This window comes from Echiichthys vipera, assembly GCF_963691815.1.
Source record: "Echiichthys vipera genome assembly, chromosome: 1".
NCBI lineage: Eukaryota > Metazoa > Chordata > Actinopteri > Perciformes > Trachinidae > Echiichthys > Echiichthys vipera.
Window position 1 is genome coordinate 38,103,687 of NC_139826.1, and position 23,112 is coordinate 38,126,798.

The window sequence follows — 23,112 nt, forward strand, 5'->3', positions numbered from 1 at the left end:
TTATTATCCCATTAAAAACAGAGGATAAAGTTATATACAGCAGAGGCATGCAACAGAACTAATGCTGAACATTTAACGTGGTCGAAGGCATTTTTTTTGCACGTGGAGTCGGATTAGGAGGAAGAGTAGTCGTGGCGATACTGAGGCTTGCTGTGGAAATCCAGGCGCTCCCCGCGGATGACGCTCTGGATGAGCCACTCGGGAGACACCAGCGGGACTTCCTGTGATGTCACATTTTTCTCTACCAACGGGGGACAGGCACGGTCTGTCACCACAACGTCATACTTGCCAGCAGGGATGTCTGCAGATGGAGGGAAGAACAAACGGTCAATAACAAACTTTCAGCATGTTTTTTTTTTTAGTGATGTTGTGGAGGGGGTCTGTACCTGAGCTGTCCTTGTCCGCCTGGAACTGTCGGACAGAAGAACCTCCACCCATGGTGATCAGCTGTGCCCAAAGCTCCACTGGCTTCTCAAACACCAGAAGGACCCGCAGGGCTTTGAACGGGCTGCTGCGCGGATGCCTGATTAGAGAGAAGGATTATATATGAATTAGATCAGTCCGTTGTTTACGGAGGGGGCTATGGAGGGCGCTTTGTCCTGCGCTGTTTTTAAGTAAAGTAAGTAAAAAAAAGTCTTAGTATGTTGTAAAATATTTTTTTTTAAATTCAGTATAGTTCGTTAAGATAAGTCATAGTATAGTATGTAAAAAAAGTTTAAAAAGTCATAGTAAAGTATGTTAAAAAGTATAAAAAGTCATAGTAAAGTATGTAAAAAAGTATAAAAAGTCATAGTATAGTATGTTAAAAAAGTAAAAAGTCATAGTAAAGTATGTAAAAAAGTATAAAAAGTCAAATCAAAGTATGTAAAAAAGTTTAAAAAAGTCATAGTATAGTATGTAAAAAAAAAATTTAAGTCAGTAAAGTATGTAAAAAAGTATAAAAAGTCATAGTTAAGTATGTTAAAAAAGTTTTGAAAAGTATAAAAAGTCATAGTAAAGTATGTAAAAAAGTATAAAAAGTCATAGTAAAGTATGTTAAAAAAGTATAAAAAGTCATAGTAAAGTATGTAAAAAAAGTATAAAAAGTCATAGTAAAGTATGTAAAAAAAGTATAAAAAGTCATAGTAAAGTATGTTAAAAAAGTATAAAAAGTCACAGTAAAGTATGTAAAAAAGTATAAAAAGTCATAGTAAAGTATGTAAAAAAAGTATAAAAAGTCATAGTAAAGTATGTAAAAAAAGTATAAAAAGTCATAGTAAAGTATATTAAAAAAGTATAAAAAGTCATAGTAAAGTATGTAAAAAAGTATAAAAAGTCATAGTAAAGTATGTTAAAAAAGTATAAAAAGTCATAGTAAAGTATGTTAAAAAAGTATAAAAAGTCATAGTAAAGTATGTTAAAAAAGTATAAAAAGTCACAGTAAAGTATGTTAGGGGGCGGCAGTAGCTCAGTCCATAGGTGACTTGGCTGGGAACCGTAGGGTCGCTGGTTCAAGTGTGTGGACCATGTATGGAGCGTGGACTGGTGGCTGGAGAGGTGCCAGTTCATCTCCTGGGCACTGCCGAGGTGCTGTTGAGCAAGGCACCGAACCCCCAACTGCTCGGGGCGCTGGTCACTGGCAGCCACTCTGACATCTCTCCTCAATTGCATGTATATAGGTCCTGTTCGTGCATGTGTGTATTTCGGGCCTGTGTGTGTGTAACATGTATAATAAGAGTGAAAAAATTGAATTTCCCCGTGGGATAAAAATAAAGTAACTCTTCATTCTTCTTCATTAAAAAAAGTATAAAAAGTCATAGTAAAGTATGTTAAAAAAGTAGAAAAAGTCATATTAAAGTAAGTTAAAAAAGTTTTTAAAAATGTCAACTTTTTATACTTTTTTACATACTTTACTATGACTTTTTATACTTTTTTACATACTATACTATGACTTTTTATACTTTTTACATACTATATTATGACTTTTTATACTTTTTTAACATACTGTACTATGACTTTTAAAGTTTTTTTACATACTATACTATGACTTTTTATACTTTTTACGTACTATACTATGACTTTTTTACTTTTTTAAAATACTTTACTATGACTTTTAATACTTTTTTACATACTTTACTATGACTTTTTAAAACTTTTTAACATACTATGACTTTTTCTACTTTTTAACATGAAGTATAGTATGTAAAAAATGTAAAAAAAAGTCATAGTATAGTATGTAAAAAAAGTATAAAAAGTCATAGTAAAGTATGTAAAAAAAGTATAAAAAGTCATAGTATAGTATATAAAAAAGTATAAAAAGTCATAGTAAAGTATGTTAAAAAAGTTTTGAAAAGTATAAAAAGTCATAGTAAAGTATGTAAAAAAGTAAAAAAAAAAGTCATAGTATAGTATGTTAAAAAAGTAGAAAAAGCCATAGTAAAGTATGTAAAAAAGTATAAAAAGTCAAATCAAAGTATGTAAAAAAGTTTAAAAAAGTCATAGTTAAGTATGTTAAAAAAGTTTTGAAAAGTAGAAAAAGTCAAATTAAAGTATGTAAAAAATAAAGTCAAAGTAAAGTATGTTTAAAAAGTCATAGTATAGTATGTTAAAAAAGTATAAAAAGTCATAGTAAAGTATGTAAAAAAGTATAAAAAGTCATAGTAAAGTATGTAAAAAAGTATAAAAAGTCATAGTAAAGTATGTAAAAAAGTATAAAAAGTCATAGTTAAGTATGTAAAAAAAGTATAAAAAGTCATAGTAAAGTATATAAAAAAGTATAAAAAGTCATAGTAAAGTATGTAAAAAAGTATAAAAAGTCATAGTAAAGTATGTAAAAAAGTATAAAAAGTCATAGTAAAGTATGTAAAAAAGTATAAAAAGTCATAGTTAAGTATGTAAAAAAAGTATAAAAAGTCGTAGTAAAGTATGTTAAAAAAGTATAAAAAGTCATAGTAAAGTATGTTAAAAAAGTATAAAAAGTCATAGTAAAGTATGTCAAAAAAGTATAAAAAGTCATAGTAAAGTATATAAAAAAAGTATAAAAAGTCATAGTAAAGTATATAAAAAAGTATAAAAAGTCATAGTAAAGTATATTAAAAAAGTATAAAAAGTCGTAGTAAAGTATGTTAAAAAAGTATAAAAAGTCATAGTAAAGTATATTAAAAAAGTATAAAAAGTCATAGTAAAGTATATTAAAAAAGTATAAAAAGTCATAGTAAAGTATGTTAAAAAAGTATAAAAAGTCGTAGTAAAGTATGTTAAAAAAGTATAAAAAGTCATAGTAAAGTATATTAAAAAAGTATAAAAAGTCGTAGTAAAGTATGTTAAAAAAGTATAAAAAGTCGTAGTAAAGTATGTAAAAAAGTATAAAAAGTCATAGTAAAGTATATTAAAAAAGTATAAAAAGTCATAGTAAAGTATATTAAAAAAGTATAAAAAGTCGTAGTAAAGTATGTTAAAAAAGTATAAAAAGTCATAGTAAAGTATTAAAAAAAGTATAAAAAGTCATAGTAAAGTATGTCAAAAAAGTATAAAAAGTCATAGTAAAGTGTGTTAAAAAAGTATAAAAAGTCATAGTAAAGTATGAGTCGCTGGTTCAAGTCCCTGTGTGGACCATGTATGGAGCGTGGACTGGAGGCTGGAGAGGTGCCAGTTCATCTCCTGGGCACTGCCGAGGTGCTGTTGAGCAAGGCACCGAACCCCCAACTGCTCGCAGCGCTGGTCACTGGCAGCCACTCTGACATCTCTCCTCAATTGCATGTTTATAGGTCCTGTCTGTGCATGTGTGTGTTTCGGGCCTGTGTGTGTGCAACATGTATGATAATAAGTAATTCTTCATTCTTCTTCATAGTATAGTATGTAAAAAAAGTAAAAAAAAGTCACGATATAGTATGTAAACATGTTAAAAAAAAGTCATATATATATATATACTATGACTTTTTATACTTTTTAACATACTATACTATGACTTTTTAGAACTTTTTAACATACTATACTATGACTTTTTATACTTTTTAACATAAAGTATAGTATGTAAAAATGTAAAAAAAAGTCGTAGTATAGTATGTTAAAAAAAGTCACAGTATAGCATGTAAAAAGTCATAGTATAGTATGTAAAAAAAGTATAAAAAGTCACAGTAAATATGTTACAAAAGTAAAAACTCATGTATGTTAAAAAGAGTAATTTCCTTCCACAGTTGTAAAGGCTCCGTCGTGGTAAACTGGTAACAACAACAACAACAACAACAGGAACATAAAAGCCGCAAACGAGGAGACCCCTCTTACCATTCTACGATGGCCTCGTCTGGGCCCACGCCGGCCGGCAGCAGGTAGTTCCTGTAGTTGAGCAGCTTGTTCTCTTTGCAGCAGTCTCGCACCCAGATGTGCGACACGCACGGCACGCCACTGGCCAGACACAGCAGGTACTTCCTTGTGCGACAGTGCTGGTCTGCGATCAGCAGGCTCTGGTAAGCTGCCTTACACTGAGGACACACAGAGACGGTTGCATTATCCATATGCACTGAGGCTTAAACATCGTTTTAATCACCACGGTTACGTACATCCAAATATGACTGTGGCACTTTCCCCTGGTGTCTCTCACACACACACACACACACACACACACACACACACACACACACACACACACACACACACACACACACACACACACACACACACACACACACACACACACACACACACACACACACACACACACACACACACACACACACACACACACACACACACACACACACACACACACACACACACACACACACACACACACACACACACACACACACACACACACACTGCCCGGACCAAACCAGCTGTGGGGTAGAGATTGGTGCAGGCATCTCTGGATTGAGGCCTTTAGTAATGTGCTGATGACTGCCTTTAAGGGAGAGTTGATGTAGTGTAAATATATACCGTATTTTCTGCACTATAAGGAGCACCACATTATAAGGTGCATAGAACAGACGCTACATTGGAGGCTGGGGTTACGTTCTGCATCCATTAGATGGAGCTGCGCTAAAGGGAACGTCAACAACACAGTCAGGGGAGGTCGTCTTGTTGCTTCCTCCACTTCGGCACCATTGATTGATTCATGTTAAACTCTCTGGCAGCTGCTCTATTCCCGTGTTCTACTGCGTGACTAATGGACAATCAAACAGTTCCGGCCCGGGCGACTAGAGGGCTCTGCACCTTCTCCTGGTTTTATTTGATGTTTCTCTTTCTCTGTACATCTCTGTAACTTGGCACTTTGTGATACTTTCTGTATGAAAAGCGCCGTATAAATAACGGTTGATTTGATTTGATTTGATTATTCACAGGAAGTTAGGGCTGCACAGGTATGGTCATAATGATAAAGATATTATTATTATTATTATTATTATTATCATAGGCTGGTGCTGCAGGGGGACTTAATTTAAGAAGAGTAAAATATGTTGAAAACAATAAAAAAGTAATGATAAAGTTTGTTGAAAAAGGTCATGAGAAATATAATACTGTTATTATTATTATTATTATTATTATTATCATAGGCAGGTGCTGCAGGGGGACTTTATGTACAGCAGAGTAAAGTTTGTTGAAAACAATAAAAAAGTAATAAAGTATGTTGAACAAAGTCATGATAAATAAACTATTATTATTATTATTATTATTATTATTACAGGCTGGTGCTGCAGGGGGGCGTGATGTACAGCAGAGTATAGTCTGTTGAAAACAATAAAAAAAGTTATAATAAAGTATGTTGAAAAAAGTCATGATAAATATATTATATTATTATTAATTTTATAATAGGCAGGGGGACTTGATGTAAAGCAGAGTATAGTATGTAGAATAAATGTCATGATAAATATACTATTATATTATTATTATTATTATTATTATTATGATAGGCTGGTGCTGCAGGGGGGACTTAATGCACATCAGAGCATTTTAAACATCACTTCCAGTTGATTATGTTCATTTTATTGTTAATATTTGAACACTTATAGTCCAGCCCTAGGTTAAGTTTTTTAGGCCAAACATGCATATTTTAAATGTGTCCCAGTGTATTTCCTGTTGCAATGAATGACATCACTTTACAGGAAGTTAACCAGGACCGGAAGGACAGGTTTTCAGAGCACTTACTTGTTCTTCATTGAAGTCTGGTAGGACGAAGCCTCCACCTGCCTGCAGCTGGGACTCTGTGTATGCTTTGTTGTACGGGCCTGACTGCACATATTCTGTCCAAAAGAAACAAAAACAACAATAATTATCCATCCTACAATCGTGACAGGAAGCAGGAAGCGTCTGCTGACTAAGCACCGTGCATAACGTGCATGAAAACCCTTAGCTTGTCCTCGTCTGCCTCACCGTCCTCGTCGTCGCTGGCGTTCCTGTTGGTCAGCCGGTCGATCTCAGACGAGGCGGTGAGCATGAAGGCGAAGCCCATGAAGAGAGTCTTGTTCTGAGGCAGCGGGCCGTGAGTTTCCGCCGCGTCACAAGGCTGACCGGCGAGATCCGTGCCGCTGCCCGAGGTGTTGCACGCACCGAGCCGCTGAGCTGGAGACAGAAACACAACGGTGGCGTTAAAGCAGAAAAGACGAACATCTGCTCGTCCAAATTACAAAAGCGGGTTTTCTCTCTTACCTCTAGTGATATCTGGCCCTGCGGATTGCTTTTGTTTTATCAGCTGATGCTTTGATTTCTGACATAGTTCCTATAAAAGCTGCAGACCTTTAGTGTGTTCTTTGGACAGTTCAGTGCGGACAAAGATGAAGCTGAATCTCAAACACTATCTGTGTGATCTGTAATTTGGCTGAACCGACTTAGTGAGCATCAAAAAGAAATGTATTTAAATGATCTCAATTCAAAAACACCCGTGACTTTACAGAAATACACATTTTCTCTGCCCTCCACCTGTGGACCAACACCCTGGTGATTAATAAATACTGTGCACGTCTTTAGTTACCAGGTCAGCCTCCGCAGCAGCCGGGATGCAGCAGCAGAGGGTGGACGCGGACCGTGTGAAGGTCCAAGTGTCTTAGCTATGCTTAGTGCAGAAATCACACGTCACTGAGTCCATATGACACAAGAAGAACATCTGAGACCTGACAGAGGCGGCTGTTACATTCTTTTATGTGACTTAAGACACAAAACAAGACTCAAAAATGTCACATTGACATTCAAAATGATTTTAGCTAAAATTATGTTTATAAAAAACGTTTAAAAAGTGATGTTGCAAAGTGCAGAAAACGACTGCGGTCTCATTAAAACCTTAGATGAGAATAATACATTCTGTTTAAAATCGTAATCTAAAAGTGTGGAGTCAGTTAAAAACGTATTTCATCAGTTAAAAGAAAACAAAAAACTGCAACCCCCAATTAAAAGCGCCCCCCCCCACCCCCCTCTCTGTTCAGCTGCAGTCATGGTTTCGGCGACCGGGTCTCCGTACCGGCTCTGGCGCCCGAGCCCCTGCGTCCTCTCTTGGCCGGCGATCTGCTGTCCTCCAAGGTCATCAGCTTCCTCTTGCCTGAGGGGCCGGGGGTTCGGGGGCTGCTGGAGGAGCTGCGGTTGGGGGTGTTCTGACCCTCGGGGCCTCCTCTGCGCCTCCTCTTCCCCTCCACCAGGTTATCTACGGAGAATATTAATGCTATTTAGTAAGGATGCGCTCAAAGAAGAGGCTCGTGAGAGGGTACGTGATTGCTAAAAACACAAAAAGACATTTAAAAAAAAGTCTCACCGAGGCTGATGTCGGAGGCCTTGGCCAGGGGGGTGGAGGGCTCGTAGGGCCCGAGGCTGTGCTGCTCCCTCAGCTTGTTCCCCTGATCCAGAGACAGGATGACCGCGGTCCTGTTGTACCACTGACTCTGACCGTCCTTCTCCACATGGTAGAACAGATCCTGCCCCTCTGTTTTATGCCCCCTCACGACACCTGCACAGACCGCGACAGACACAAGGTTAACAGAACGTTTAGCTTCAGACTCCAGTTCTATTTTTATAAAAATGTGTGTGGAACATACTCGGCGTACGGATGAAGAGCAGAGAAACTGAATCTAATCCCAGAGTGCTTTGATGTTTCTACAGACATTGTCAAACTCATTTGCATGATATAAAAAAAGGAATTAGCTAAATTGTGCCGTCAGCTGCTGCAAGTATCAACAATCAGGTAGCACACGATTTCATTATTTTAGACAAACTGATCCTTTAAAAAGACGGAATGAGTTGGATCTGTGTGATGCGGTTCATAAACACAACACACAAAGTTGTTCCCTCCACCCTGGCACCACAACACCAGAAGTGTCTCTCTTCATCCCCATCCTCCTCTTCAGTGCTCGCCAGCTGGTGAAGGGCAACCCCAGATTCACTATAGGTGTGTTTCCATCAGGGTAAAATGTGGCCGCGCCCTCTCAACTGGTTGTTCACTCGCTGTGTTTCCATTACAAAAAAAAGCCGGAGAGGGATTTACGAGACTCCGGGGGTGACGCATCACTCTGAATGGGTTTGAATCGGCTGATAAGTGATAGAGAGTAGATCTCCACACTGGTCTGGGAACGCCTCGGGATCCCCCAGTTAGAGCTGGTTAATGTGGCCCGGGAAAGGGAAGTTTGGGGTCCCCTGCTAAAGCTGCTGCCCCCGCGACCCGACCCCGGATAAGAGACTGAAGATGAGATGAGATGAGTAGTTTGATTTAAGGTGGCCCGTATGATTCACAACGTCAATTTATGCACAAGTAACATGAAAGAAAAGACTCCACCTTAAAAATTATGGGCACTGTAAAAGTGTGTGTTGACACCCCACTTGCAGTACGGTGTGTGTGTGTGTGTATGTATGTATGTATGTATATGTGTGTGTGTGTGTGTGTGTGTGTGTGTGTGTGTGTGTGTGTGTGTGTGTGTGTGTGTGTGTGTGTGTGTGTGTGTGTGTGTGTGTGTGTGTGTGTGTGTGTGTGTGTGTGTGTGTGTGTGTGTGTGTGTGTGTGTGTGTGTGTGTGTGTGTGTGTGTGTGTTAATAGGAGGGAGAGAGGGAGCGAGAGGGAGAGCGAGAGAATGCAGCAAAGGACCACACGTCAGAATCCAACCCGGCCGCTGCAGCACTCATTTAAACAAACCTGCGCTGCGTCCTACTCCACTACTGGATTAAAGTGTCTACTCTACTTCGTCGTGTTGTTGTGGCGTCTGAACTGCCACAAGTCACACCCCGTTGAGAGCTCCATCCAATCAGATGATTGATAAGCAAATGTTCTGGGTCGATGACGAACCGATTAAAAAGAGGATAACCTGATGGTAACGTCTGTTTTTGGCTCATCCATTGATTTCAAACCCCTGAGTTCATCACAGACCTCCTCGCTCACCTATGCTGAAGTACTCGTCCTCCAGCAGGGCAGTCACCTCCGTCTCCAGGGGGATGGGATCACACAGCAGGATGTCCTTCCCCGCAACCTCGCACTCGTAGCCGTCGTCGAACCGCAGGCGGAACCTCGCCTCGCCGATGTCTTTGATGATGCGGCCCGAGTAGAAGTAGCCGTTGGACGACCACTTGGCCACCACCCGCAGGCCCACGAAGCTGGTTCCGGCCGAGCTCGCCTCCTCCGGCGACGACCTGAGGGAGCTGGAGTGGCTGGGCTGCTCGGCGTCTGTGGGGCTGGCGGGGAGGCGTGGGGGGAGCATGCGGGTGTAGAGCTCGTCCTCTGAGGAGTACTGTGGCTGGCCGTGAGCACCGAGCCTCTGCAGCGAGCCAACACCACCTCCCCTTTGAGAGAGAAGCAGAACGTTCAGACGGCAGGCATCGATTGAATGGTTCCTGTTATAAGAATTCACTCAGTGTCTATATCTGTATACAGTATCTAAAGATAAACTGTTTTGCGTGTTACTTAGTAGTTTTGATTTTAAATATACACCAGTGAAGCTACAAACATGAGCACTGGTTTTAAAATGTCTAACTTTATTATTCTGTGGCTTTGAGGGCGCGCTCACACTGTCCGTCCATCCCGTGCCCCGTGCTTTAGTGTCCTTGTCCCCCCCTCCAGGCCCGTTTGTACTCACACTACCTGGGCCTCGGAGAATGCTTCCTGCTGCCTATACGTCATCACGCCGTAACACGTCACACGCATTGATGACGTCATGGCGATGCGTGGCTTTGTTTCCAGATCTTTCCGTAGACCTCGGAGTTTTTGTGCGTCTTGTCGACTGTTTTTGAATCTTTTCATCGACCAAATCTGCAGTAAACACTCCACCTCCGCATCACACCAACGTGAACCTTTCACCGCCATTGTTTTAAATGTCCGCGCATGGTCCCTCCTTCTTTTTTCTATGTCCCAACAGGCGCACACAAATTACGTCAGAACCGCCGTAGGCCGCGTGCTCGTACACGTGCGCACGCTCGTGCTCGTACATGTGCAAACTTGCTTTACAAAAGCCCACCTCTCTCAGACGGGCCGTGAACGAACTAGACTCTAGCTGTGGAACGTGTTTGGGCACGGTACGGATGGACAGTGTGAGCGCGCCCTTAATGTCCATCTTATGTTGTGCACTCTTTCATCTTATTTGGACTATTATCAGGTCTTATTTTACAATAATTACGGTATTCTAGCCCTGTTTCTAAGCTCATTCTTTATCCTGTAATGTCCTGAGTGTAAAGCAATTAGTGTTTGTTTGTATGAAAGGAAACAAATAAATTATGATCGCCATCATTATAAAAACTGGTTACATCTCAGGCTTGCATGTTGCTTAAAACCAATCAGTTCAGATCAGGATGTTCCCGAATGCCACTTTTTTTAAGCTTCAGTGGTAATAAACAGCAAATATTTAGAGATTTGTTGGCAGCCTTCCTCGGCTCAGAACACCGCGGTGAACTTCGGCCTACATGCACGTTTTTTCTAAGCCAAACATTGTTGGAACAGAGCAGCTAATCACTTCAACAGTGAGGTCGCAGCGACTAGTAGGTTTAATTAAGGGCATTCTTTTCATTTGTCCTTTTTAAAGATAAAAAAACAAATATCCAAATCCACGAGCGAAAACCAAATACGTAAAAAAGAATATCAGAGTAGTAGGATATTGGTGTCCAGAGCTACTGGAACACCACAGTAGAGCCGTTACAAGGTTAAAGCACATGATTTCACAGCCTCTGATGGAAGGCACCGAGCAGGAGTTATATTCCTCTTCATGTAAAAATAATATTCTGCCCCATAGTGTTTGATAAGCTTCTTCCCTGATTTGTAAAGCAACAGCATAACTAGCTCAAATATGTGAATACAGCAGCTGCAGGAGGAAAAATCTGCTTTGTGCAACAGTGTGAAGTTGGTGTAAAGTATTCACGTGATCTTTGAGTGCTTGTTAAACGTCTGTGTGGTTTATTTTGCAATAAAACAAAAGCAGTACGCTCTCAACTGTTGTTTTGTTGCTATTGATGCTGCAAAAGAATCATTTTAGCAGCATCAAGTCCTTGTCTTTATTTAGCTTTATTACTTTTATTTAAATGTCATTTTATGTGTTTATTTCCAACGCTTTTAATGTTTTATGTAAAGGACTTTGTGCATTAAATCCACTGTAATGTTTGACTTCAATGCAGACAGTTGGAGGAGTTTAGCAACAATTTTGATAACTGCTAATTTGTTCAAGTCAGGAAGATTTGACATGTTTTATAAATTGAATATTTTTGGGTTTAGTCTTTTTGGACAAAACCACTGTGAAGTATTCACTAGTTTATGACATTTAGGTCAGGTTTTCGTTGCCACGGTACTCTACAGAGGAATTGTTGGGTCTATGTAAATCATAAATAAGTCATTGAGTGTGGTCTTTACCTACTCTGTAAAGTGTCCTGAGATAACTTTTGTTATGATTTGACACTATAAATAAAATTGAATTGAATTGAATTGAATTTACAAGAAAGACGTACAAGAGAAGCACTACTGAAGCGGAGCGTTAGTTGCAGCTGTGAGTGAGAAGATTAGTGAAAAGAGGAAAAGTAAAGTGTTATCGAGGTAGTGTGGGTTCAAGTCTGTCCGTGGTTTTCTTTAGGTGCGGGGCGAGCCTCGGTGAGGACTCACCTGGACATGAGGGAGCGGGACGGGGGTCGGCCCCTTCGAGCCCTTCCTCTGGGGGACCCCTGGATGCCGTAGCCTCTGTTCATTGTGACCACTGACCCTGCCCTGTGACCCCTGTGACCCCTCTGTTGATGCCCGCCTCCCCTCCTGGGACTGCAGACACACAGAGGGGACGAATGGGAGTCGGTCAAGTTGCACAGGCATCGATCTGGGGCTGCCCTCAAAACCGAAAGCACTTGGTGGAACGAGGGCTGTCGAGCGGCCCCAGATTCATGCCTGTGAGCAACTGGTGTCTGAAGCAGGCAGGGATCAGTGAATCACTGAGAAGTTAGGGCGTTAGAAAGTGAAGGAGTGAAACAGGGATCAGCATGCAACTAGTATAGACAGGCAAAGACTCTATTTAGAGGACTGAAGAGAACTAGTGAGCGCTGGATTGGCGAGGTGGAGGCGGAGGCGGGGCAGTACCTGTAGGCCCCTCGGCTGGGCGGCATGATGAAGTCCGGCCTGGTGAAGCCGCTGCTGCTGGTTCCTCCTGAGCTGTGCTGCATGCTGGAGGCCTTGGAAGACAGAGAACTGATGTCAGCCAGGTCACCGGAGGTCACAGAGCTGCTGCCGGTGCGGCACGGGGAGATGTCGCCGTCCAACACCTGGCAGTCCACCACCGGCTCCTCGCTCTCCTGGAAACATGTCATCAGTGATACACGTTAAATATGTAGATTTGTAATTTGCTACAAAAAGTCGCCCATAATATCATCTGACAATAAATGCCATAAAACGTGGCGAATGTGGTCACCTCTATGACTTTGCGGTCCACCTCTTTGCCGTCCTCGTAATACACGTCGGTGATGATCCGCGTGACGGTGGTCCTCACTTCCTGGATGGTGCGCACGTGTCTGCGGTGGGCGGGGGCTGTGTTTTTTCTGAAGAGCGGAGACTCTGGTTCACCCTTTAAAAAGGAAAAAAAAAATGCGACAGGTTTCAACGGGACAACGCGTTAACAGCAGAATTTTCCTTCTCCTTAAAACACCTGAGCGTCCCTACCCTGCCAGCTGGGGAGCGCAGCCCCGGTGCATCGAAGCTGGTCTGCTGGGAGACTGTCCGCTGACGGCGCTGAGACACACAGGACAGAGCGATCAACACCACCTTGACATGCCTCCAGACTGCACCTCCACCCCCCTGTGCTAGCACTTACTTAGGTCCCATTTATCAAAACTAGAAAGCCTTGTTTCTGTGAGGCGTTTTAATGGAATAATGGAAATAAAATGACATATAAAGATATTTAAAACTCAAAATCAATATTTAGAACTTTAAGGATTTTCATTTAAATTACATAATAAAACAGTGTAGGCAGTTTAAACCAGGGCTGCCCAATCCTGCTCCTGGGAGAGCCACTGTCCTGCATGTTTTAGGTTTCTCTCTGCTCCAACACACGTGAGTCTAATGATGTGCTCGTTATCAAGCAGCTGAAGCTCGTCACAGGTTGGAAAATCGTTAGACTCAGGCGTGTTAGAGCAGGAGAAACCTAAAACATGCAGGACAGTGGCTCTACAGGAGCAGGATTGGGCAGCCCTGGTTTAAAGACATGCAGAATACTGTAACATAACTTCTACTTAAGGAGATCTGTCAGTTTGATTTACTGAAGTAAAAATCATTCTGTGCTGAGCAACTTTTTCATCTACATCTAAGATTTCCTGCCCTTTAAACTGAACTTTAACCCCTAAACACACCGGCAGGTTTGCAGAGCATGCATCCTTCTTCACCAAAATGACACCATGCATCATTGCAAGACACAGTAAAAACAGACACGATCGTCGTATTTCCAACTTTGCACCGCATCATCGTCTATGAAAAGTTAAAGCGAAGATTAAAATAGTCATATTTTATCAGATCGCACCGTTGTGACAAAAAGAGAGCTGAGCCAGAAGGCAAAGCTCTCGATCTACCGGTCAATCTTGGTTCCTACCCTCATCTATGGTCATGAAAGCTGGGTCAGGACCAAAAGAACGGGGTCGCGGGTAAGGAGCCAGTTGAGGTGGTTCAGGATCATCTAGTAAAGATGAACCCTGGGCGCCTCCCTAGGGAGGTGTTCCAGGCACGCCCAGCTGGGAGGAGGCCTCGGGGAAGACCCAGGACCAGGTGGAGAGATTAGATCTCCACACTGGCCTGGGAACGCCTCAGGATCCCCCAGTTAGAGCTGGTTAATGTGGCCCGGGTAAGGGAAGTTTGGGGTCCCCTGCTAAGAGCTGCTGCCCCCGCGACCCGACCCCGGATAAATGGTTGAAGACGAGATGAGATGAGATGTTTTATCAGAATCCCTTTATTCTTCATCTCTCATTTTAAATTTCCCAAAAAATAAACAGCTCCTGGTTACATGTTTTTTTGTTTGCTTGCTTGTTTATGGAAAATACATCGTAAGAAACTCACTGCCACAGAAAATCAACTTATTGCGCCTGCGTAAACTACAAACCCATGGTGCATGAGTCACGTTTGATTTAGATTTGACAAATAGCCACTCCACTCTGCGCTGCGCTGAGCCCCAGACGTGTGCAATAAATGACTGACCTTGTTGGACGGAGTGGAGGTGACGGTCTGCTGGGGAGCCCTCGGTTTGGCATTTGTCCTGTTCGGGGTTGGCGGCTCCGGAGCTTGAGCGGGTCCTCGTCTATCCTCAGACTGCTCGGCAGGGCCGGGAGGATCCTTACGGGTCTCTTGCGGTGCCGCCGCTGCCGCCGCTTCTTGTTGCGAAGGCTCCGACTGGCTGTTGGGAAGGCTGTTGCATCCCAGCGAGGACACCTGGGAGCTCCTCTGTGGGGAGGCGAACAGCTCCTCTCTGTAAAAAAGAAAATATGTGATGACAGCAGATAAAAAAAGACGCAGACATGAGAATCACCAGGAGTCACGTGACAGAAATGGAAACCTTTAAATTAGAGGACGTCTGGCACCATCATCAGGCCGACCCTTTTTTCCCCACACTTTGATGACATAACAAAACTACCTGAATGAACGGCGTTAGTCTCTCATTTAAAACAAGAAAGAAAGAAACAAAAGAAACAAGTGGATTAGAGACAGAATTCAACTGCAGAAGACATTTTGTCAAAGCAGGAGGACAAAACTGCACCTTCCTGCTCCCTGTGTCCCGAGAGAACATGCAAAAAATAACCATTGCTGCCACCTCCAGACTCAGAAAGTAGGCCTCTCTCTCTTACACACTGAGAGCAGGAGCCAAAGAAGACCTATTTCTGTCTACTCAAATACATTACAACAAGGGGGAAGCTGTTCAAACTTCCAGAGGACGACCGGACGTGTGAAGCTCCTGATGGTCAGACCGTGACAACTCGACACAGCACACAAAGAAAACGAACCCTCCTTGTAGCGTCTTGTATTGTGAGCGAATGGAAAGCTTTTTCCCCCCGGTACCTCCATGTGTGTTGTGCTGCAACTAACCATTATTTTCATTGTCGATTCATTTGTCGATTAGTTTCTTAATAAATCGATTAGTTGTTTGTTTTATAAATGTCAGAAAATGATAAAGATGAAAGAAGCCCGGGATGACGTCCTCTTTTTTTCCTCCACAGCTCAAATATATTCAGTTTTCTGTCACCACAACATATTCACATAAGAAGCTGGAATCAGAGAATTTGGAATTTTTTGTTCTTAAAAAATGACTTAAAATAATAAATTGCTTATCAGAATAGTTGGCGATTAATTAAATAGTTGGATTATTCGACTAATTGTTGCAGCTCTACATTGCATTAAGTTTGAAAGGACCAGGAGGGCGCGCGCACACACACACACACACACACACACACACGCACGCACGAATTTCTATCACAATGTTGAAAAACTAGCAGCCAAACTGCATTAAAAATGAGAAACTACAAAAGAACTTGAATGAAAGCTTTCAACCAGTTTTCTACCGGTTTATTGTTCATCTCATCTTCAACCTCTTGCCCGGGGTCAGGTCACGGGGGCAGCAGCTGTAGCAGGGGACCCCAAACTTCCCCTTCCCGGGCCACATTAAGTGGCTGTGTCTCATCGTTTGCCCTGCACGGGGGAGCAAGGAGTGACCAACTGCTCACGACCGGACCTCAGACACTCGGATGAATTTCTAACGTTACCGTTTTTGGTCGTCTGTCATCGGGCTCTGAAACAGTTGACGCAGAGCTACGAGTCGATTCGCGGTCAGTACCTTTTTTTTAGCGGCGGTGTGAGGGGAAAACATAAATAGGGTTGACCTGCATGTTCCAGCAGCATGCAGCTGGATCAGGTGCCTCTCCGCTCATAGACAGAAAGCGCCCGGAGACTGGAGCACACTGATTGATTTCCAGCCTTTTTATTGTGTAAACAGACTTTTCAACCCTGCTGTGTCTTCATCAGAGTCCAAATGCACAAAGACAAAACAACCAAGAACAGCTGCTCAGCCCTCATTGGGTAATTGATTCAGCAGGATTTCTTAATTGAGCCTTTTGTTGCATTTCATCTTTTTTAGTCCACTTGATGGTTGCAGCACTTTTACTTTCTGTGCCTCTGTCTTTGTAACATTTAGAGATTAGGTTTAGAGATATCTATGCTCTTTTAATGTGATTATCATTCACTCATCTTCAACCGCTTATCGAGCTTGGGTCCTGGGGGCAGCAGCTTTAGCAGGCGACCCCAAACTTCCCTTTCCCGGGCCACATTAACCAGCTCTAACTGGGGGATCCTGAGGCGTTCCCAGGCCAGTGTGGAGATCTAATCTCTCCACCTGGTCCTGGGTCTTCCCCGAGGCCTCCTCCCAGCTGGACGTGCCTGGAACACTTCCCTAGGGAGGCGCCCGGGTTCATCGTTGTCATCACAAAAAGAATCACACATGACTCATGATCTAAAACATTAGATGCATTCCTGTGCTCTTGACAGTGAGTGTGTTTACCTGGCAGGTGTGGCGTTGCCTCCAGCCTGGCTGTCCTCCTGCTGTCTGTGCACCTGTCTGACACGACTGAACACCGACGGGCTACTGGGACATGAAACATCAGTGTTACAATCCTACTTTTACAGCCAGCACCAAAAAACTCATTGACCCAGCTGTGTACTTTAGAGATTAGCTTTCTGAACAAAACAGTTGAATAGCTCTGCTGCCTCTGAAGAATGTTCTTCAGCTGCGTTTTGTTCCCGAGGGGCTGAATGAAAGGCAGTAACACACTTATGAAAGAAATCAGTTAATGTGCATGGAGAGAGAGTGCCAGGTTACCTGGTTACAGCCTTGGCAACGGTGGTAACCTTGACGACAGATCCATCTTCTTCTGACAGCGCTGGCTCTGAGGGGATAGAAATTAGAAATGTATTACGGTGAAGGGGTTAAGCATCAACGTGTGCGGGAGGAAAGGCTCTTACTCTGCAGGCTGAAGCGCTCCGAGCTGCCCTCTTCCACGGGAGTCACCAGCTTCATCCGCAGACTAAGCTTCCCGTCTCCCTTTTCCGTCGTGTCATCTCCGCTTTCCCCCGACACGATGTCACTGGCTGCCATCGCCCCGTCTGCAGAGACATCGCCCACCAGGCCTGACTTTTCAGAAAAGGACGTGGTCTCTGGTGACAAAGAAAAACATTGAAGAAGCAGCTCGGCCGCGGATCATTGTCGTTAAGCTACGTGTCATTCAGGCCCTGTTTAGACGAAGCGGATCTAGAAAGGAAACGCAAAAGTAGCGTTGCGTTTAGACGAGCGTCTTTGGGGGGAAATCTGCGCGCATACGGTGACGCAAAAGTGTGTGAACTGGATGTAGTGTGCACGTCAGGTGGCTAGGTGCATCACCCTGAGCTGGAGCATGCGTAGAAACGTCCTTCTCCTTCTCTCCCTAACAGCGGAGAAGCAGAACGCCGTACAGTGTGACAGGGATCTGCAGCACGGTCTGCAGCCTCCCACCGCCTCGGCTCCACCCAGGACACTTGAACCTCCCACTGATGGAAACAGTCCCACGTATTTGTTGTTGTTTACCTGAACTCTGCACATAGATGTAACGGAAACACGTACGCCACGTGAGCCAGCGTGAGCAGATCAGAGCTGACTTAAGTGTTTTTACCCCTTTACACAGGAAACAACGGTGGAGCGCTTTTAACATTTCCACTCTGGAGGGGGGGGGGGGGTTTCACTTTGCCGTCTAAACGAAAGGCACATCTGATAAAATATTTTGTCGTTTTCACCGTCGAAACTTGTCGTGTAAACAGGGCCTCAATAGGCAAGTCAGGTAAACTCACCGATGGGAGTGCTGTGTCTCAGCGTCTGCTTCAGATGGCTGATTAGAGGGGGCGTGGCTCCGACGTCAGGACCAATCAGCTCGCCTTCTTTAGGAAGTGTGAAGTGGAAGGAAATCTCTGTATCAGGAAAGCATTATTGAGATCACATTAGGTTATTTCAGTGCACGGTTATCATTAAAGCTTCGTCAGCCACAAACGGAGATGATGTGTCTCTAACTCAAGACAAGACGCACAAAAACTCTGAGGTCTATGGAAAGTTTTGTAAACAAAGCTACACATTGCGATGACGTCATCAATGCGTGTGACGTGTTACGACGTGATGACGTATAGGCAGCAAGAAGCATTCTCCGAGGCCCAGGTAGTGTGAGTACAAACGGGCCTGGAGGGGGGGACAAGGACCCTAAAGCCCGGGGCGCGGTGGGGAAGGACAGTGTGTGCGCCCTTAGTCAATAAAAGAAGAAAATACCACCACCAGTAACAATTTTAACAACTGCAATATTCCTGTGCATTAAATCTGCATTTATCAACATATTTTCTATACTGCATGTTTTAACAACCTACTTCCTGTTGACTATGTTGTTTGTAATTTCCAGCTTGTTTACATTTGTTTGGGGCGATGATGACAGAATGAATATATGAAAATATGATGACAGACATTGAGGGCTTCATTAAAATAAAAACTCACCAGAAGCTTCGAATTAAAGGAATTACATTCAGTCCAGCCCCGGTACTAAACGGGAAATTGTGTTTGGTTTGTCCGGTTTCACTCGTAATTAGATGAGCACTGTGGAAGTGACGCTTGTCTTGTCGTGTTTGGACTTTTAGGCGCTGACACAAGCAGTTCCCAACCTCTTTTGCATGTTGTGACCGCTTAATATGAAGCAATACCTCTGTGCGCCCCCTCACTATGTCTTCACGACGTTTTGAGCAAATTCTGCAACAAGCAATTTTCTGCTCTCATATTGCTGCATTAAAATCATTTGAGGTCTAAAATGGTGCAAGAAATATTAGAAAAAAAGACAGAAAAAGACACATTATTTTGTGTATCACTGTCTTTTTGTGTTATTTCCTTGCAGGGGTCTCAACCCCACTGCTTGTAACTAAGTGGATGCTGACTGTGACATGCAGCTTACCTCCCGAGCTATCACTCAGGCTCTTGTCTTTGAGGCCCTCTGGTTCAGACGCCGCTTTCTCAGTCTGGGAGAGCCTATCGGGAGCCGCCGCGTGCACCTTCTTTGCCTGGGACTCGTGGCCGTTGGTGGAGATGGACACTTTGTCTCTGACTGGCTGGGAACTGTTGGTCTTTGATTGCGGCGTCACGTCTTTCTGAAGAAGCTGGGAGTCTCTCTCGCTATCTGTGACCACGATGACACCGTCCTCTCCTCGGTCTATAATCTCCTCCTCCATGGACTCAGGAGACAACAGCTCGCTCTGCGAGAGAGCCAGAGCCATTCCAGAGGCCCCGCCTTCCCCGAATGTGCTCTCCCCCTCCTCCTCCATCACCATCTCTTCCTCTTCTACTTCACTCTGCTTACACTCATCCGTCACGTCTTTGACCGTTTGACTGTTACCAACCACTCCACACTTCTGTGACAATGATTTCATGGAGGGACTCTCTGCAGTTCCTTCTTCCTTCCTCGAGTCTACAGAACTCTTCACTGCGTCCACAGCAGATGTCTGAGAGATCATAGACTGTGAGGGCAAGGGTGTAGCGTCTGGAGGAGTAGCGTCTGGAGGAGTGTCCTCCACACAGCTGTTAAAAGCCAGACCCGAGGGATCCAACTTCGGTTGGGAGCAGGAAACCACGTCAGCAGAGCTCGCCTCTTTGCTTTCACTCTGACTGTCTTCTACATTCACATTTTGTACATTCAAAGAAGTCATTTTGTTCACTTCGGACTTTTGCGACAGACAGGACGGCTCCGTCTCGGCACTTTCGCTGTGATGCTTTGGTGATTCAGCGGAGGTGGGAGCTTTAGAACTGGTGGCAGCTTGTGACTCTGAAGGGACGCCGTTGCTCTCGCCCCTCTGGTGTGACACCACGGAGTCGCTGGTGTCGACACCGGGCGGCTCTTCCAGTTCCTCGATCTGCGTTGCCTGACTGTCCTCCTCAACATGTTCTGTGGTCTTCTGAGCTGGGCTGCTGCTCTGCGTGTTCACAGAGAGCTGCAAAGGCAAAGTGAAAAGATCCGACTCCAGGCGCTGAGACTGTGTCTCACAAGGCAATGGCGTTGTCATCTTATCCGACTGTTGTGGCGCCTCCTGGCTCTGCGTTGGCACAAACACGTCCTGTGCAAAAAGAAAACCACACACATGGAATATTATGATGACGTACAGTCAGTGTTCTGAGACCTGAAGCAAATGATTGATTAAAAAAAAGGTACATACATGAGAGAACTCTGGCTGGGACGGTAAAGAGAGAGTTCGCTCTAACACAAAACTAGGGGAGTTCTGGGATACAGGGGTAGAGGCGGATGGGTGTGGCTTAGAGGCGGCCTCTGTTTCCATTGGCTCTTCCCTTTCTCCTGCTCGGTCTTCTGGGGGCAGCGACGTATCCATCGGTTCATCAGCACCTGAAAAAGAAAACACATTTCAGCTCGACTGATTCAGATTCAGCCGTTAAGGTGAGTGAAATAATTTACCGTTTTCGTTCTCTGGTCCGGTCGGTGAGCTGGGAACCATTAGAGGTGTGTGGGTGAAGTTGTCGGGGGTGGGGGCGACATAGTCAACAGAGCTCCTAGAAAAAAAAGGGGCAAAGTGAGCAGAATATCAGGTCAATGTATATGTCGTGCTCGGGTGAGGACACATTATAATTATAATAATAATAATAATATCTGTGACTTACTGGGACAGACTTTCCTGCACCAGTGTTCCCTGCCCAGACAGCTGCAGCAGTCGCAGGGTTTGTGCCGGTGTTGGGGTGGGGTCACCCTGCTGCTCCGGCTCAGACACTGTGCTGTCCACTGCAGCACCTGTATTTGACAGGGACGACACATGAGGCATTGTTGCACTTTAGATAAAGTGAGCCGATGCGACGTATACAGGACTTCTAGCTGTGGTTTATTTGCAGACCTTGTCCTTGAATAGGCTTTTAAGAAATAAACACATTAAACAACAGTCTAACACAGGCATGGAACCTAACAAAGAGTCCCTACAGACAGTAAAGAATAACAGAAAATAATGAAAACATGCACGTGTCTCAGCGTTTTTTTGTTTAAGCATGGTTTTGCCTCGGTATAATAAGCTTTAAAATCTGTTACTGTCTTTATTTATGATGACAGGTAAATCTGTGGGCCTCTAACTGTGACAGAGGACTGACCAAATGTTGTTTTGGTTATTTTGGAACGCAGGAGTCGGCTTCTAAAATCCTGCTGGGCCATGCTGGTACTCTGGGTACTTCGAGGCTGACTGCACTCTTGGATTGGGTACTTAAGCAGACGGACACTGTGAACTGTGCCTTGACACACTCCTATTACCTGCAGCCCTGTTTTAGCTCATTTTCTACAAACTTCACATCCTATTAGAGATGAGCCGATCCATTTATTTCCGATCCAATCCGATACCTGGTCTGAGTGTATTGGCCGATACCTGATACTACTGCTGAATGAATGAAGCGTATACCTTGCCACCTGAGTGAAGGCATCAGGCTTGACATGAACATTTAGCCGTGTTTAAAAAACAACAAATAATTAACACGGATATAAATGTACTTAGATAAAGTTTACAGCGAAAATAAAATAAACTTCAATGTAAAGTGCAGATATGTTCAAATGTAATATAAAACCATAACCGGTGTTGCAAACATAGAATGAAGTGACTGGATCAAAGTAATTGTCTTGCTGTGTATGATATTAAAAAAAAAATTCAGCCATCCGTGAGGAACTCGGAGTAGAGCCGCTGCTCCTTTGCGTTGAAAGGAGCCAGTTGAGGTGGTTCAGGATCATCTGGTAAGGATGAACCCTGGGCGCCTCCCTAGGGAGGTGTTCCAGGCACGTCCAGCTGGGAGGAGGCCTCGGGGAAGACCCAGGACCAGGTGGAGAGATTAGATCTCCACACTGGCCTGGGAACGCCTCAGGATCCCCCAGTTAGAGCTGGTTAATGTGGCCCGGGAAAGGGAAGTTTGGGGTCCCCTGCTAAAGCTGCTGCCCCCGCGACCCGACCCCGGATAAGCGGATGAAGATGAGATGAGATGAGATGGATCGGTCTCATTTATCCGATATCGGAGCCGATACCCGGATCGGTGCATCTCTACAGCGTATGCATGAATTTACCTGTCTTGTCCGTGTCGAACATGTCCTCCTGAGAGGACAGGATCTCACAGTCCTGCTGGTCCTGCTCCCCAGAGGCCTGGAGCCCATGTGAGTGCAGCAGAGCCTGGACACTCAGCTGCCTCCCCGACTGACCCGGGGGCTCCAATGAGCTGCTGGAGCTCACCTCAGATCTGGAAAAAGAAGGAAAGAACATAAAACCACTGCTCATCCCAAACCAGTATGAGAACTGTTCATGAATGTAGAATTGACACACCGTGTGGTACTGTACCTCACGGCTTTGTTGTCCTGACTCTCTGAAGTCCTGCAGCTGATGTTCTGCTCTGCTGGGGATGAAAACAAGGTCTCTGACTCTTTGAATCATGTAACGCAAGTATGAATTTTCTGATCAGGTACTAAATGAATAACTATTACAACCAGCCGTCATGTTGCAGCCTTTGGGATGAGGAATTGATTCCTGCTCTGATCCACACACACACACACACACACACACACACACACACACACACACACACACACACACACACACACACACACACACACACACACACACACACACACACACACACACACACACACACACACACACACACACACACACAC

General features: G+C 43.8%; 1 protein-coding gene across 1 annotated transcript in view; it reads right to left on the bottom strand.

The window, feature by feature from the left end:
• Window positions 1-3: 3 nt before the first annotated feature.
• Window positions 4-23,112, bottom strand: part of tp53bp1 (tumor protein p53 binding protein, 1) — a 33,835-nt gene continuing 10,726 nt past the window's right edge. Inside the window, 23 exon segments of the mRNA XM_083915538.1 lie at window positions 4-301; window positions 387-523; window positions 4,264-4,460; window positions 6,121-6,215; window positions 6,346-6,534; window positions 7,427-7,606; window positions 7,715-7,906; window positions 9,326-9,723; window positions 12,020-12,169; window positions 12,482-12,693; window positions 12,810-12,962; window positions 13,058-13,126; window positions 14,579-14,846; window positions 16,926-17,009; window positions 17,244-17,310; window positions 17,387-17,578; window positions 18,245-18,361; window positions 19,378-20,530; window positions 20,630-20,814; window positions 20,884-20,978; window positions 21,087-21,213; window positions 22,513-22,682; window positions 22,781-22,835. Coding sequence (XP_083771664.1) covers window positions 114-301; window positions 387-523; window positions 4,264-4,460; window positions 6,121-6,215; window positions 6,346-6,534; window positions 7,427-7,606; window positions 7,715-7,906; window positions 9,326-9,723; window positions 12,020-12,169; window positions 12,482-12,693; window positions 12,810-12,962; window positions 13,058-13,126; window positions 14,579-14,846; window positions 16,926-17,009; window positions 17,244-17,310; window positions 17,387-17,578; window positions 18,245-18,361; window positions 19,378-20,530; window positions 20,630-20,814; window positions 20,884-20,978; window positions 21,087-21,213; window positions 22,513-22,682; window positions 22,781-22,835 — 4,673 coding nt within the window. The 3' untranslated portion in view covers window positions 4-113.